Below are 13,036 nucleotides of genomic sequence, written 5' to 3' on the forward strand. Positions count from 1 at the left end.
CCATTCGGAGTGTAATTAGGCCGTCTCCAAGTGCACGTTGGTAAGCCCTGACAAGGAACAGAGTCGCAGGGAGTCGACCGCAGCCCGCCCTCATCAAGTCTATAACAACCCAGTTTAGGGTCGATTTCGACCGTGATTATGCGCAAAGAAGCACGGCAAAGCCTCAAAACAGGCAGCGACCTGCAGGTGTGCACGCTGGCGAAAGAAGGTGCCCGGGCACTGTCAATGCGCATTTTAGGAATAACGAGCGAGTGTAACGTAGAGTATCTATGTAAAGTTTATAATGGAAGGAAAAACGCCCTGCCAGACCAGGTGGAATTAAAGTGCAGTTGAGATGTCTGGTCTATCAGTCAATGACACTTAGATATTTCCAGCGCGTGAAAAACCACTGTCGGTACAAGGCACTGCTCCTGTCTCCTGACATGCGTCTGAAGACGCATACGCACAGGCACGCACACGCGGTTAAACGCTCAGACGCGAACACGAGAACTCGTTTTTTTTTCCGTGTGTTCACTTAGACGGACGAAAATAACCACACGCACCAAGACCTCTGCTCTCTTTCAAGACAGAGCTGGCAAAAGTTGCAGTAAAAAACCCATAACTGACTCTACCAGCTTTGAAGCACATGTGGGGGTGTACGAGTATGTGGGAGAGACAAGAGATTCAAGGTGAAGATTGACGTTTAATTTAAGACATTAAAAGGAGCATCTCAGTCATTTTTCTTCTTTGTTGCCGTGACAACATGACTACACAAACACAGGTGTGTGAGTTGGGTTGATGAGGATTGAAAGGACCAAATAGCTCACATCTTATCCTCCAGTGTACATGTGTGTGCGTGTGAGATAGGTAAGAGGTCTATCGACACCTTCATAGGTGCAGCTCTTCTCACCTGGAGAGGTTTAACTTTTTAAAACGCTCTTCTTTCAACAGGAGAGAGGGAACGTGAGAAAGCAAAAAGACGAGAGATGAGTACGTAATCGGAGTCTTGCTGACTGGCACCGCTATTGTTTCGGTCTAAAGTCCCGCAGAAGTGATAGACCAGCGTTTCTAAACAAGGTGTCTGGGGCCCACTAGGGGGCTTCAAAAACCGTCAAAGTTCACCTAAAAGTCAAAATAGTTTTATTGTTTACTCACTATCGTGTCATTCCAAACCTGTAAGACTTAATAGTTCAAAACATAAAAGAAGATAAGGTCGCTAAACGCCACCTCCATCAAAAATATTAACTGAATGCTTTTTGTTTTTGTAGCAAAATTTGTTAAATACCATTTGTGAAAATAAAGCATTTCAATTACTGACTAATAACCTTTTTTATTACCATTAAAGTGAAATTACTAAACATAAGAGCCTGATAAAAAAAATTGTGCCCGTGCTGACAAAATTAGTTGGACTGTGCACCGCCTTATTTTGAGCTAGAGGCAAAAGAAAGTATTAATGTCGATTTTGGTCATAATTGAGGTCTTCGTAAAAAATAAGTACTCATCTAGCGATCGAAATGCTCTAAATAGTCATTAAATATCTAAAATATTTTTTTGTACGTTTTTTGAGAGGTGTATCGTCTTAAATGCCTAATCTAATAAAAAGATGCGTGTCCATCCACATGCGTGTCTGACATTTTGGTTTCGATTTTAAAACATGCAGGAATTAGAAAATGAGTGGAGGACTTGCTTAATGTTAAAATAGCTATTAACAGAGATAAAGTTTGGGAACTGAGTAATCTTAAAAGAGTTATTAAGAGTGATAAGACATTAAAACGATCTTCCTTGCGCTGACTGGCAGATTTGAAGCATGCAAAGACGCAGAAGTGTACAACCCCGATGTATACACATATACACAGAATTACAGTTTTAAAAATATCTATTTTGACATGAATTCACGAAGGTAGGACCTATAATCTGTTATGTCTTAAGTAAATTTTTGGTTACCATTGGGAAAAGTATCTGATGTGTAACATTATATTAGATCTTTGAATTATAAGAGATATTAAAGCTGTCTGTCTCAATGTCAAACAAAAAAAATGTGAATTTTTTTATTGTTTTTGACTATGTGCTAAATCTATAGTTTTACCAGTGATTTTAAGGTATGCATGTGGTGATTTTGCTTTTTAACCCTCAAAAATCTTTAACTAAATTTTTCTCAAAACTGACTTAAAGCAACACAATGTAGTTTCCGTGTAAAAATGACTTGCAGCTCCCCCATGTGGTTGAAAAGTGCAACAGTGCCTGGTATCAGACACTCTTCTGCAGGCAGGGGGAGGGGCGGGGCTGTGTTTCCTACCCTCCACCGCCACTTTCAGAGTGTGCTTGTAGCAGCTAGGAGGCTGCTCAGGTTGCAGCAACAGTACAATTTGTCCAGTTAAAAGTTGTTCTATCACTGAAATAATTTTAGAGACATAATTTAAAAGTAAAATACTACATAGTGTTGCTTTAACTCTGCAATTTCAAACAAGCCAAATTTTTTGTCAGATTCCAACAAATCATACATCGTTTTGAAGGTTTTTTTAATGGAGAATTTCAAAATATAAATAACTAATTTTGAAAATTTGCTCATTCCAACTCATTTTGCCAGCACGGATCACATTTACAAGAAAACATGTTAGACACACATACTGTAAAGGGATTTGCATCTTAGTTCTTTATATTATGAAGAACATTTGTAATCCAGTTCTTCCAGAAAAACGCGATTATGCGATCGCATGATTCAACGCATAATCAGCTAAAATCATCGTATTTATGCGGGTGGGGGGGGACATTTTTTAAAATATGGCGCAATTTCGTAGCATAAATTGTGGGGCTTTCATGATTTCATAAATACCGCATTTTCATAGCAAAAATCACATATATCTTAGCAAAAAGTTGAAAAATGCTGCATTTACTACACACAAGCGCAGCCATGTCCTCTGTTGCCATGGGAACGTTATGAAGTGACGTGATTATGTTGCAAAAAAAAAGGTTTTGCAAGTTCCCGCAGTTTTTGCAAGTTCCCGCAATTTCATCGCATAAAATTACATAAATATCCCGCATATTCCATCGCATTTTTTGAGAAAACGTGCTGCAAGATCAAGGATTTTTGCCTTCACAAGAAACACTCTGCGTTTTTCTGCAAGGACTGGTAATCAAAGAACACTGATGAATGAATGTTAATGGAATAAAAATTTGGGGTAAACTATCCCTTTAAAATTATTTAAATTATGGCAAAGCAAGGTAACTCAAATACTTAAAATCTAAATATTTGGTTATTTTTTTACCACAAACATTTTGTTACAGCTATGCCAAGCTTTAGAATATTTTATTGGTGGGTTTGGCATTTTTTCATATACACCGCACTTTCGCAGCATAAATTGTGGGGCTTCCATGATTTCATAAATCTCGCATTTTCGTAGCAAAAATCACATATATCTTAGCAAAAAGTTGAAAAATGTTGCTTTTACTTCACACAAGCGCAGCCATGTCCCCTGTTACCATGGGAAAGTGATGTGATTATGTGACGTGAACATCATTGAAAAGCTGCAAAAAAAAAGTTTTTGCAAGTTCCCGCAGTTTTTGCAAATTCCCGCAATTTCATTGCATAAAATTACACAAATATCCTGCATATTCCATCGCATTTTTTAAGAAAACGTGCTCCAAGATCAAGAATTTTTGCCGCAACAATCACAAAAAAACTCTGCGTTTTTCAGCAAGGACTGGTAATCAAAGAACACTGACGAATAAATATTAACAGAATAGATTTTTTTTGGTGATCTATCCCTTTAAAATTATTTAAATTATGACAAAGCAAGGTAACTCAAAATACTAAAAATCGAAATATTTCTAAATATTTGGTTATTTTTTATAGCAAACATTTTGTTCCAGTCATGTCAAGCTTTAGAATATTGCATCGGGTAGAAATTGCAAATGGGAGGGGTCTTCAAATGTGGCCTTGAAGTCAAAAAGGTTCAGATCCATTGTATTAGATACAATGCAAAACTTGAATAGGCATCGAAGAATACCTGCTTTTACATGCACGCACACACACCAGCACACACAAAGTTGTTTTGTTTTGTATGCTCCGTGATGGATCAGTTACAGATTATTATTCTGTAAACTCTTCTTTTTTTATTGATGGAAGTGATCTTTAGCTAAGGGGTGAAAATTCCATACTAAATTCCAAACCAGATTAACTCATCATCGCAGGGCCGCCCAATGACGGGAGGCTGTTTTACTCCGCCGATAGGACAGGAAATTAAGTTGACTCTGCTTACACTACTCCATCCATCTCTCCCCGTCTAGCTATCTCTAACGCTCCTCCACCCATGTACTCCCTCTCTCTTCTGACACACATACATTAAGATACTTATGTCATACCGTCTACTTTCAGAGTGCAAACGTGCACGGCTTTAATACGGTCACTGGCTTGCAGATGACATCACTGCGCTTAAGTGTGGTGGGTGTGAGGGGAAGGTGGGGGCACAGAACAACAGCCTGTTGTTGAGAGGATGTCATTGCTGCACCCTTTACCAAATGTTGTGTCATTATACGCCCCCATAAACCAATAAGAACTAGGCACCACAGGCAGGCCACACACACTACGTTCTCACCGGACTTTTGCATCACTTCCTCTCTGTAATCTGCAGTGCTGCTATTGTATAATGCTACCCTGTATCAAAACCTAATGAGGTGTTTAATGCCTAAGTGAGCAGCCGTCTGTGCAAATAGGATTCTAACCCAATTGGAACTGAAATGAAACTTTATAAGCACAACACTCGCTAAAGTTTGGCACATGGCTAGCATTTCTGCAGTGAGGTTGTTATGCAGTGTATTTCAGATGCTCTATAAGCTGCCTGTGTAGGTTTTAAGACAAAGATTGCATGTGTGGTGTGTGTGTTCGCGGCTCTTACCTCTTCTAGGACTCTCATGGTTAAACAAGATCCCATTCACAGCGAAAAGATTATAGGCTTCCCTGAAGTTTACCACTATCCAGTATGCATAGAGCTTAGCAGCACCTAGAAATAGAGAGAAATTAAATTCACATTTACACGATTTATGCATTTGTATTTAAAATAAGTACTGTGGTGTCTGTGTGTGTGCTAACCATAAGGGGATCGTGGGTAGAACGGGGTGGTCTCTTTCTGAGGAATCTCTTGCACTTTCCCGTAAAGTTCGCTAGTGGAGGCCTGGTAGAAGCGGACGCTGTCGGTTAAACCACAGGTCTTCACTGCGTCCAGCAGCCGGAGGGTTCCCACGCCGTCAACATCTGCCGTGTACTCGGCCAGGTCAAAGGAAATCTGATCAGCGCCAACACAACAAATACATAAGTAACATATACAGCATGTGACACAGAAAATTGAATTTAGTGTTATGGCATAAACAAACATAAAATCATGAAAGAAGAAAAAGTTAAAGTTACAGTAAAATGGTTATGTTTGTCAAAATTGAGTGCTGTAGGGATGACATATTTTTGTAGGGCAGAACTGGAAGTTAGCTAGACACTCATTCCCTGGCTAAAAATACCATTTATTTTTCCCATTAACTTTTGGATTATCCCAAAAAATAAGCTCTGTGTATGCAATAAATAAAAATAAAAAAATTTAAAGTGGAAATGTATTTACTAGAAATATATAAAGATTAATTTTAACTTCAAAATTCATAAAAGTTGTGTTCATCTGTGAAGACTAACTTGGACAAAACATGCAAGTGTCATAATGTTTTTTTTTTTTGCGATAATCCTAAAGTCTATGGGAAAAAAATACCATTTATTTTTCCCATAGACTTTTGAATATCGCAAAAAAATAAGCTCCGTGTATGCAATAAATAAAGTTTATGACACTTAAACGTTTTGTCCAACGTGTAATCTTTATAGATGAATACAAATGTTATTAATTTTAAAGTGAAAATGTATTTACTAGAAATATATAAAGATTAATTTTAACTTCAAAATTCATAAAAGTTGTGTTCATCTGTGAAGACTAACTTGTTGGACAATGTGCAAGTGTCATAAACGTTTGTTTTTTGCGATAATCCTAAAGTCTATGGGGAAAATACCATTTATTTTTCCCATAGACTTTTGAATATCGCAAAAAAAAGCTCTGTGTATGCAATAAATAAAGTTTATGACACTTAAACGTTTTGTCCAACGTGTAATCTTTACAGATAAATACAAAATGTTATTAATTTTAAATTGGAAATGTATTTACTAGAAATATAAAAAAGATTAATTTTAACTTCAAAATTCATAAAAGTTGTGTTCATCTGTGAAGACTAACTTGGACAAAACGTGCAAGTGTCATAATGGCCTTTTTTTGCGATAATCCTAAAGTCTATGGGAAAAATGCCATTTATTTTTCCCATAGACTTTTGGATATCGCAAAAAAATAAGCTCTGTGTATGCAATAAATAAAGTTTATGACACTTAAACTTTTTGTCCAATGTGTATTCTTTAAAGATGAATACAAATGTTATTAATTTTAAAGTGGAAATGTATTTCCTAGAAATATAAAAAGATTAATTTTAACTTCAAAATTCATAAAAGTTGTGTTCATCTGTGAAGACTAACTTGGACAAAACGTGCAAGTGTCATAATGGCCTTTTTTTGCGATAATCCTAAAGTCTATGGGAAAAATGCCATTTATTTTTCCCATAGACTTTTGGATATCGCAAAAAAAATAAGCTCTGTGTATGCAATAAATAAAGTTTATGACACTTAAACGTTTTGTCCAACGTGTAGTCTTTACAGATGTTACAAATGTTGTGAATTTTAAAGTGAAAATGTATTTACTAGAAATATAAAAAGATAAATTTTAACTTCAAAATTCATAAAAGTTGTGTTTATCTGTGAAGACTAACTTGTTGGACAATGTGCAAGTGTCATAAACTTTAGTTTTTTGCGATAATCCTAAAGTCTATGGGAAAAAATACCATTTATTTTCCCATAGACTTTTGGATATCGCAAAAAAATACGCTCTGTGTATGCAATAAATAAAGTTTATGACACTTAAACTTTTTGTCCAACGTGTATTCTTTACAGATGAATACAAATGTTATTAATTTTAAAGTGGAAATGTATTTCCTAGAAATATAAAAAGATTAATTTTAACTTCAAAATTCATAAAAGTTGTGTTTATCTGTGAAGACTAACTTGTTGGACAATGTGCAAGTGTCATAAACTTTTGTTTTTTGCGATAATCCTAAAGTCTATGGGAAAAAAACAATTTATTTTTCCCATAGACTTTTGAATATCGCAAAAAAAAGCTCTGTGTATGCAATAAATAAAGTTTATGACACTTAAACGTTTTGTCCAACGTGTAATCTTTACAGATAAATACAAAATGTTATTAATTTTAAAGTGGAAATGTATTTACTAGAAATATAAAAAAGATTAATTTTAACTTCAAAATTCATAAAAGTTGTGTTTATCTGTGAAGACTAACTTGGACAAAACGTGCAAGTGTCATAATGGCCTTTTTTTGCGATAATCCTAAAGTCTATGGGAAAAATGCCATTTATTTTTCCCATAGACTTTTGGATATCGCAAAAAAAATAAGCTCTGTGTATGCAATAAATAAAGTTTATGACACTTAAACGTTTTGTCCAACGTGTAGTCTTTACAGATGAATACAAATGTTATTAATTTTAAAGTGAAAATGTATTTACTAGAAATATAAAAAGATTAATTTAAACTGCAAAATTCATAAAAGTTGTGTTTATCTGTGAAGACTAACTTGTTGGACAATGTGCAAGTGTCATAAACTCTTGTTTTTTGCGATAATCCTAAAGTCTATGGGGAAAAAATACCATTTATTTTTCCCATTAACTTTTGGATTATCGCAAAAAATAAGCTCTGTGTATGCAATAAATAAAGTTTATGACACTTAAACGTTTTGTCCAACGTGTAGTCTTTAAAGATAAATACAAATGTTATTAATTTTAAAGTGGAAATGTATTTAGTAGAAATATAAAAAGATTAATTTTAACTTCAAAATTCATAAAAGTTGTGTTCATCTGTGAAGACTAACTTGGACAAAACATGCAAGTGTCATAATGTTTTTTTTTTCGATAATCCTAAAGTCTATGGGAAATTTTTTTTGCAAGGGAACCAGTATCCCACTAACTTCCCGGTTAGCCTAGAAAAATACGTCATCCCTGAGGCACACAATAGATAAGGGGTCTCCAACCTTTTTGTGAGCATGGGCTACCACAATGGATAAAACAATCTGGAGGGCTACTTTTTGATATAGTCTACTTAAATCTCTTTTGTTTTACTTGTTGATTTTATTTTATTTTACTTGTTGATATGTTTCAGTATAGTTTAAAAAGTTAACATAAGTAAACCATGCCAAGCTAATATAAAAAATATTTAATAAATATAACAATTAGGACTATTAATAGAATGTGCTTTAGCGGGCACTGTGCGGGCACCACGTTTGAGATCCCTGCAATAGAGGGAAGATATAGATTTTATTTATTTGTACTTATTATTTTTTTACCAAGAATAGTAGGCTACACAAGAACCTATATTGACTGTTTTTCCCTATGTAAGGTATTTGATCTATATATACACATTTTTACTAGATCATAATTAATTTATGAGGACAATAAAATTAGCAGTAAAACCAAATATTTTATTTTATTGAATTACATTCTATATACTATATATTAATTAATTTTCCATTTTTGTGGTTTCTTTTCAAACAAAGCTGGTTGGAACAATGCAGTTTTGTAAAAAAAGCGCTATACAAAGGAAAAAGGAGGAACTTCAAAAACTTGATCTGTAATGTTAACTGGAAAGGAAGAAAGGGAGGAAGGAAGGAAAAACGAAAGAAAGTTCTGCACAAAATCTTTCAAGATAAATTTGGGAGAAGGTTGATATCAAGCGTATTTATTTATGTAGAGTTCAATGTCTAGTAAAAAAAACACAAATAGTGTGTTCATGATCTGCTTCAATAAAAAAATACGAAGTGAGCTGACAAAACAGTTTTTTATGTGCTGCTATTCTGCGCAAACACCTGCATATATTCACTGCTAATCTAGCTTAACCGGCCGTTATCTGTGCTGATATATCACTGTGCCATATGAATAGAAATTAAAGCACTACAATTAATTTCAGCACACCTATTATTAACCTCAATTAGGCTTACTATAGATTTGAAATTGTTTAGAAACCTCAAAGCTATTTGCCTGCCACAATTAAAATCCAAGCAATTAAAAGCAAACAAATAATTTTCCCAAATCATTGCAGTGATCATTTATTTACAAGGCAAATACGCAGATGCTCTGTGTACACTAATACACGAAGTGGATCACAGTGGTGAAAAGATGGACGCTAAGACTGCTAAGCTATATCTATAACAGTGGTTCTCAAACTTTTTCCGCGTGCAGCCCCCCTTGTGTACAGTACGTTCCTTCGCGGCCCCCCAAAGAAAATTTATGACAAAAAACTGTTCTAAAATTTAACATTTTAATCAAACAAAACATATTAAGTTATACAAAGTAATGCTGTTGGTTAGTAGCCTTGTTTTTTTAGGATTAATTACAGAGAATTCATGATAAATTAATGTATTTTATAAAATGTCATAAAACTGTGGCCTCCCTGGCACCATCTCGCGGCCCCCAGTTTGAGAACCACTGATCTATAACCTTTCACTAAATTCCAGCTTCTATTATCTATTATCTGACAATGCATAAAAGTGAATATTTCCTACATTGTTTGTTTAGGCTGCTGCTTCTATAATTATAAATAGCATACATGCAAATCAACTAAATGCATTCATAAGCACAAATATACCTGCAATTTTTATCCTAAAATTAGTGCAAATTAGATTTCCTATTTTAAGCTATTACATAGCTTAGTTATTTTGATTTAAGTATAAGTGCAAATCCATTGCAATGAGTTTAGATTGCGACTGAAAATTGTTGTACAGTGCAATGCGTGTTACCTTAAATGTAACGAGTTCAGACACAATCGCCCCCAATTGCCAGAAATCTGGGGATTCCCTGACAGAAACCGAGATGTAAAAGATAGGGAGAAAAGCAAGAGAGGGAGCGAGAGAGATAGATACAAAGATGTGCTGGATAAAGAGTCGACTCATCAAACCTGTTCCTCAGATTTGACACACACTTCTCAGAATTACACCTACACCTTTTTTCCATCGAGACAAGCCTTCAACAACAGGCATGATCTGAATTAGTCCAGAAATACCCAAGTGTGCATCTTAAACCACACCTCACTGGGCAAACAAAAAAGATACTGACAGCTGATTATCATGAGACAAAAACTATATATAAACGCGTTCACAGCACAAAATCATATAATTTTCAAATAATCCTTATAATGCTTCATGGATTGACTTGAGTTGTATTGCTTGGCGCTTTTCCAACAGCTATCATTACCGTTGCTGGGATAATTAGCTTGAAGTTTTTTGGACTGTGCAAACACGCTCTTAACGCCGAGCCAAACATTCAATCATACCGGTTAGAACCAAGAGAGACATGTTTCTGTCAAGTTCGAGTAGATTTATGTCTTTGGATTGTGTGGGGAGGTTTCACGGCATCTAGCCACGCCGCAAGCAATTTTCTTTTTTTGCAGGGGGGGCATTGTTTTCTCTGAACTGAAAGAGCCAGGACACAGATTTAATACGTCTGATTGATTGATGGGGTAAATATGCCAAAATAGAGCTATTAGAGCAACACAGATACCGTAATTTGGTTGTTCCAGCTGTTTCTAGTAGCGGTAGGCCCGCGTTGATGCAGGAGAGCGTGAGACTCACACGCCGTGAACTCCGAATCGCCCCTGTTGCATTTGTAGGCTAAGAAAAGACACAGAAATTACAGAGATTTTGTTGTTTATGTAAGCGCGGCCACATTTCGCGCGTTATCCGAAATCTGTGAGTGACTCGAAGAAGCGCATGTTGCGAAAGCACTTTTTTACAGCAACTTGGAACCGTCAAGGGCCAGGATTTATGTTTGACATGGGGAAAGTCCCCAGGCCCCAGGGCGACTCGTGCACAAGCGAACATCATTTCTCTTTTTGCTCTACCTTGCTTTCTCTCTTTACAGAGACCCCTCCACGCCGACCACCTCCCCCCTTTGTCGATACTACTCCTCCGCTCTTCTTGGCTTCGGCACGCCTGAATTCTTCAGCTAATTAAATCTACGCTTAAATTGACACCAACTTCACTCGCTCTTCCCCACCAGACACGCTCACCTCATCGTTCACTCCTTCCCTCAAACATAAACACACATGTAAACATGGCAACAGGCTGGATCATTATGGGCTGCGGTTGGGGTTGCCCCAGGCGCAAGTTGTCTGTGGCAATCGCAGAACGCATAGGGAGGGGCGAGATCAAGAATCCGTGACTTCGTGCGTAATGAGGGAATCGTTTAGCCTGTTACAGATGTGCTTAAACTGTCTCCTTTCTTGTGAAAAACAAAGCTGTACATTTACCGCAAATAGAAACATGCAATCAAATAGAAACAGATCTGGAGATATCACTGTCGGTATTTACCTAGCATGTCACTGCTGCTCACACATACACACGGTAAACACTTACAGACACCTCAAATATCTGTTGACTTGACTTTAGCATAATTTAATATAATTTAAATAAAACCGCAACTCAAAATGATCAAGTAGAAATTTGAGGCATATTTTCTGAAATATGATGCTGGCCCGAGAATTCTCGGGTGCCTGTTGCTTCACCTCCCACCCCTACAATGTGTGTACAGGCGCACTGGAACAATCGTTCCCAAAATGCATTAAACTTTCGTTTTACAAAGACGTGAAACTCACCGAGTGGTCAGAGGTGTTCACAGATATCCTCACACAAAAATCGCTGCAAAAGATGCTTTCCAACAGGTGTTTTAGCATTCATTGTAAACTTGTTGACCTATTTTTCCAAACGCCTCACACCCGTACATTTTTCCGCTGAGAGCTTGAATAATAGACACTCCAGCCCAGTTGGTGGCGCTAATCCGCCTTTGCCAATTGCAAATTCCCGGCGCGGAGTAATACCATAACTCACAGCACATCTAATACAATTCAATGGAGTTGGACAAAAACTATAATAAAACCTGTTGGAATGCATCTTTTGCAGCGATTTTTGTCTGAGCATATCAGTAAACACCCCTGACCACTCGGTGAGTTTCACGTCTTTGTAAACGAAAGTTGAATGCATTTTAGGAAGGAATGTTCCAGTGCACCTATACACCCATTGGAGAGGTGGGAGGTGATAGAACAAACACCAGAAAACCCTCGGGCCAGCGCCACACTTCCAAACTTCAGTCAAACCCTTTCTATTTTATCATAAACATCTAAAAACAGGGCTTCAAGTGCAAGATACCGAACTTGTCCTTTAATTCTTTCATGTTGTGATAACTTAAAAAAATCGATTTAACAATGTGAACTTAATTTAATCTAGTTCATTCAACAAAAAAAGTCTTGTCAGCTTTACTTAATGATTTGTTCAGCCAGCATAACATTGTTGCATAAAAGTAACAGATTAATAAAACCAATACGGAATTGCATTTCATTGGAGATGATTTTGCAGTGTATTATGGGTAATTGTTGTTCTAGCACCATTAGGTACGCGAGTAATAAGTAGCCAAATATGAGTCAATGAACTTGTTCTGATATATTTTAGAAAACAAACAAACAGTTTGGAATGTTACATTGCATTTCAAAAATGTTTGTGATATGTTTGATAAACTGTAATAAAAAAAAGAAGTGGACTTAAATTCTAATTGAAAGGGTTGGCATTTATAAAATGGCATTATTCAAATTTTGTGTCATCATTAATTACATTTTCTCATGTACAGTTAACTAATTTTTTGCTTGTTGACTCTACTAAGGTTTGTTAAGTTAAACTTCTTTTGTAAAATAAACTAAATTATTGTTTGTTGAGATTACTTAATCAAATTGTGTGGAACCTGTTGGCATAATATTTTTAATTAAACCCAAAATTTTATTTTTTTTGAGTGTATATTGTGAGATCAAAAGTACCAAGTACAGTTTTATAGTGCAGATAATCGAGCCACGCATTTTACTTAAATCATGCTATTTATTTCA

The 13,036-nt window shown here is 36.0% G+C and overlaps 1 protein-coding gene across 3 annotated transcripts in view; it reads right to left on the reverse strand.

Annotated features, from left to right (window-relative positions):
• The window catches only part of gmds (GDP-mannose 4,6-dehydratase), an 80,735-nt gene that overhangs the window by 46,772 nt on the left and 20,927 nt on the right, over window positions 1-13,036 (reverse strand). For all 3 annotated transcript variants that reach the window (XM_055186812.2, XM_055186810.2, XM_055186811.2), the window contains 2 exons: window positions 5,069-5,261; window positions 4,875-4,979 (listed from right to left, as the gene is read on the reverse strand). In XM_055186812.2, the coding sequence (XP_055042787.1) occupies window positions 4,875-4,979; window positions 5,069-5,261 (298 nt within the window). The remainder of the gene's footprint in view (window positions 1-4,874; window positions 4,980-5,068; window positions 5,262-13,036) is intronic.

Source organism: Misgurnus anguillicaudatus, chromosome 18 (assembly GCF_027580225.2).
Source record: "Misgurnus anguillicaudatus chromosome 18, ASM2758022v2, whole genome shotgun sequence".
Classification (NCBI taxonomy): domain Eukaryota; kingdom Metazoa; phylum Chordata; class Actinopteri; order Cypriniformes; family Cobitidae; genus Misgurnus; species Misgurnus anguillicaudatus.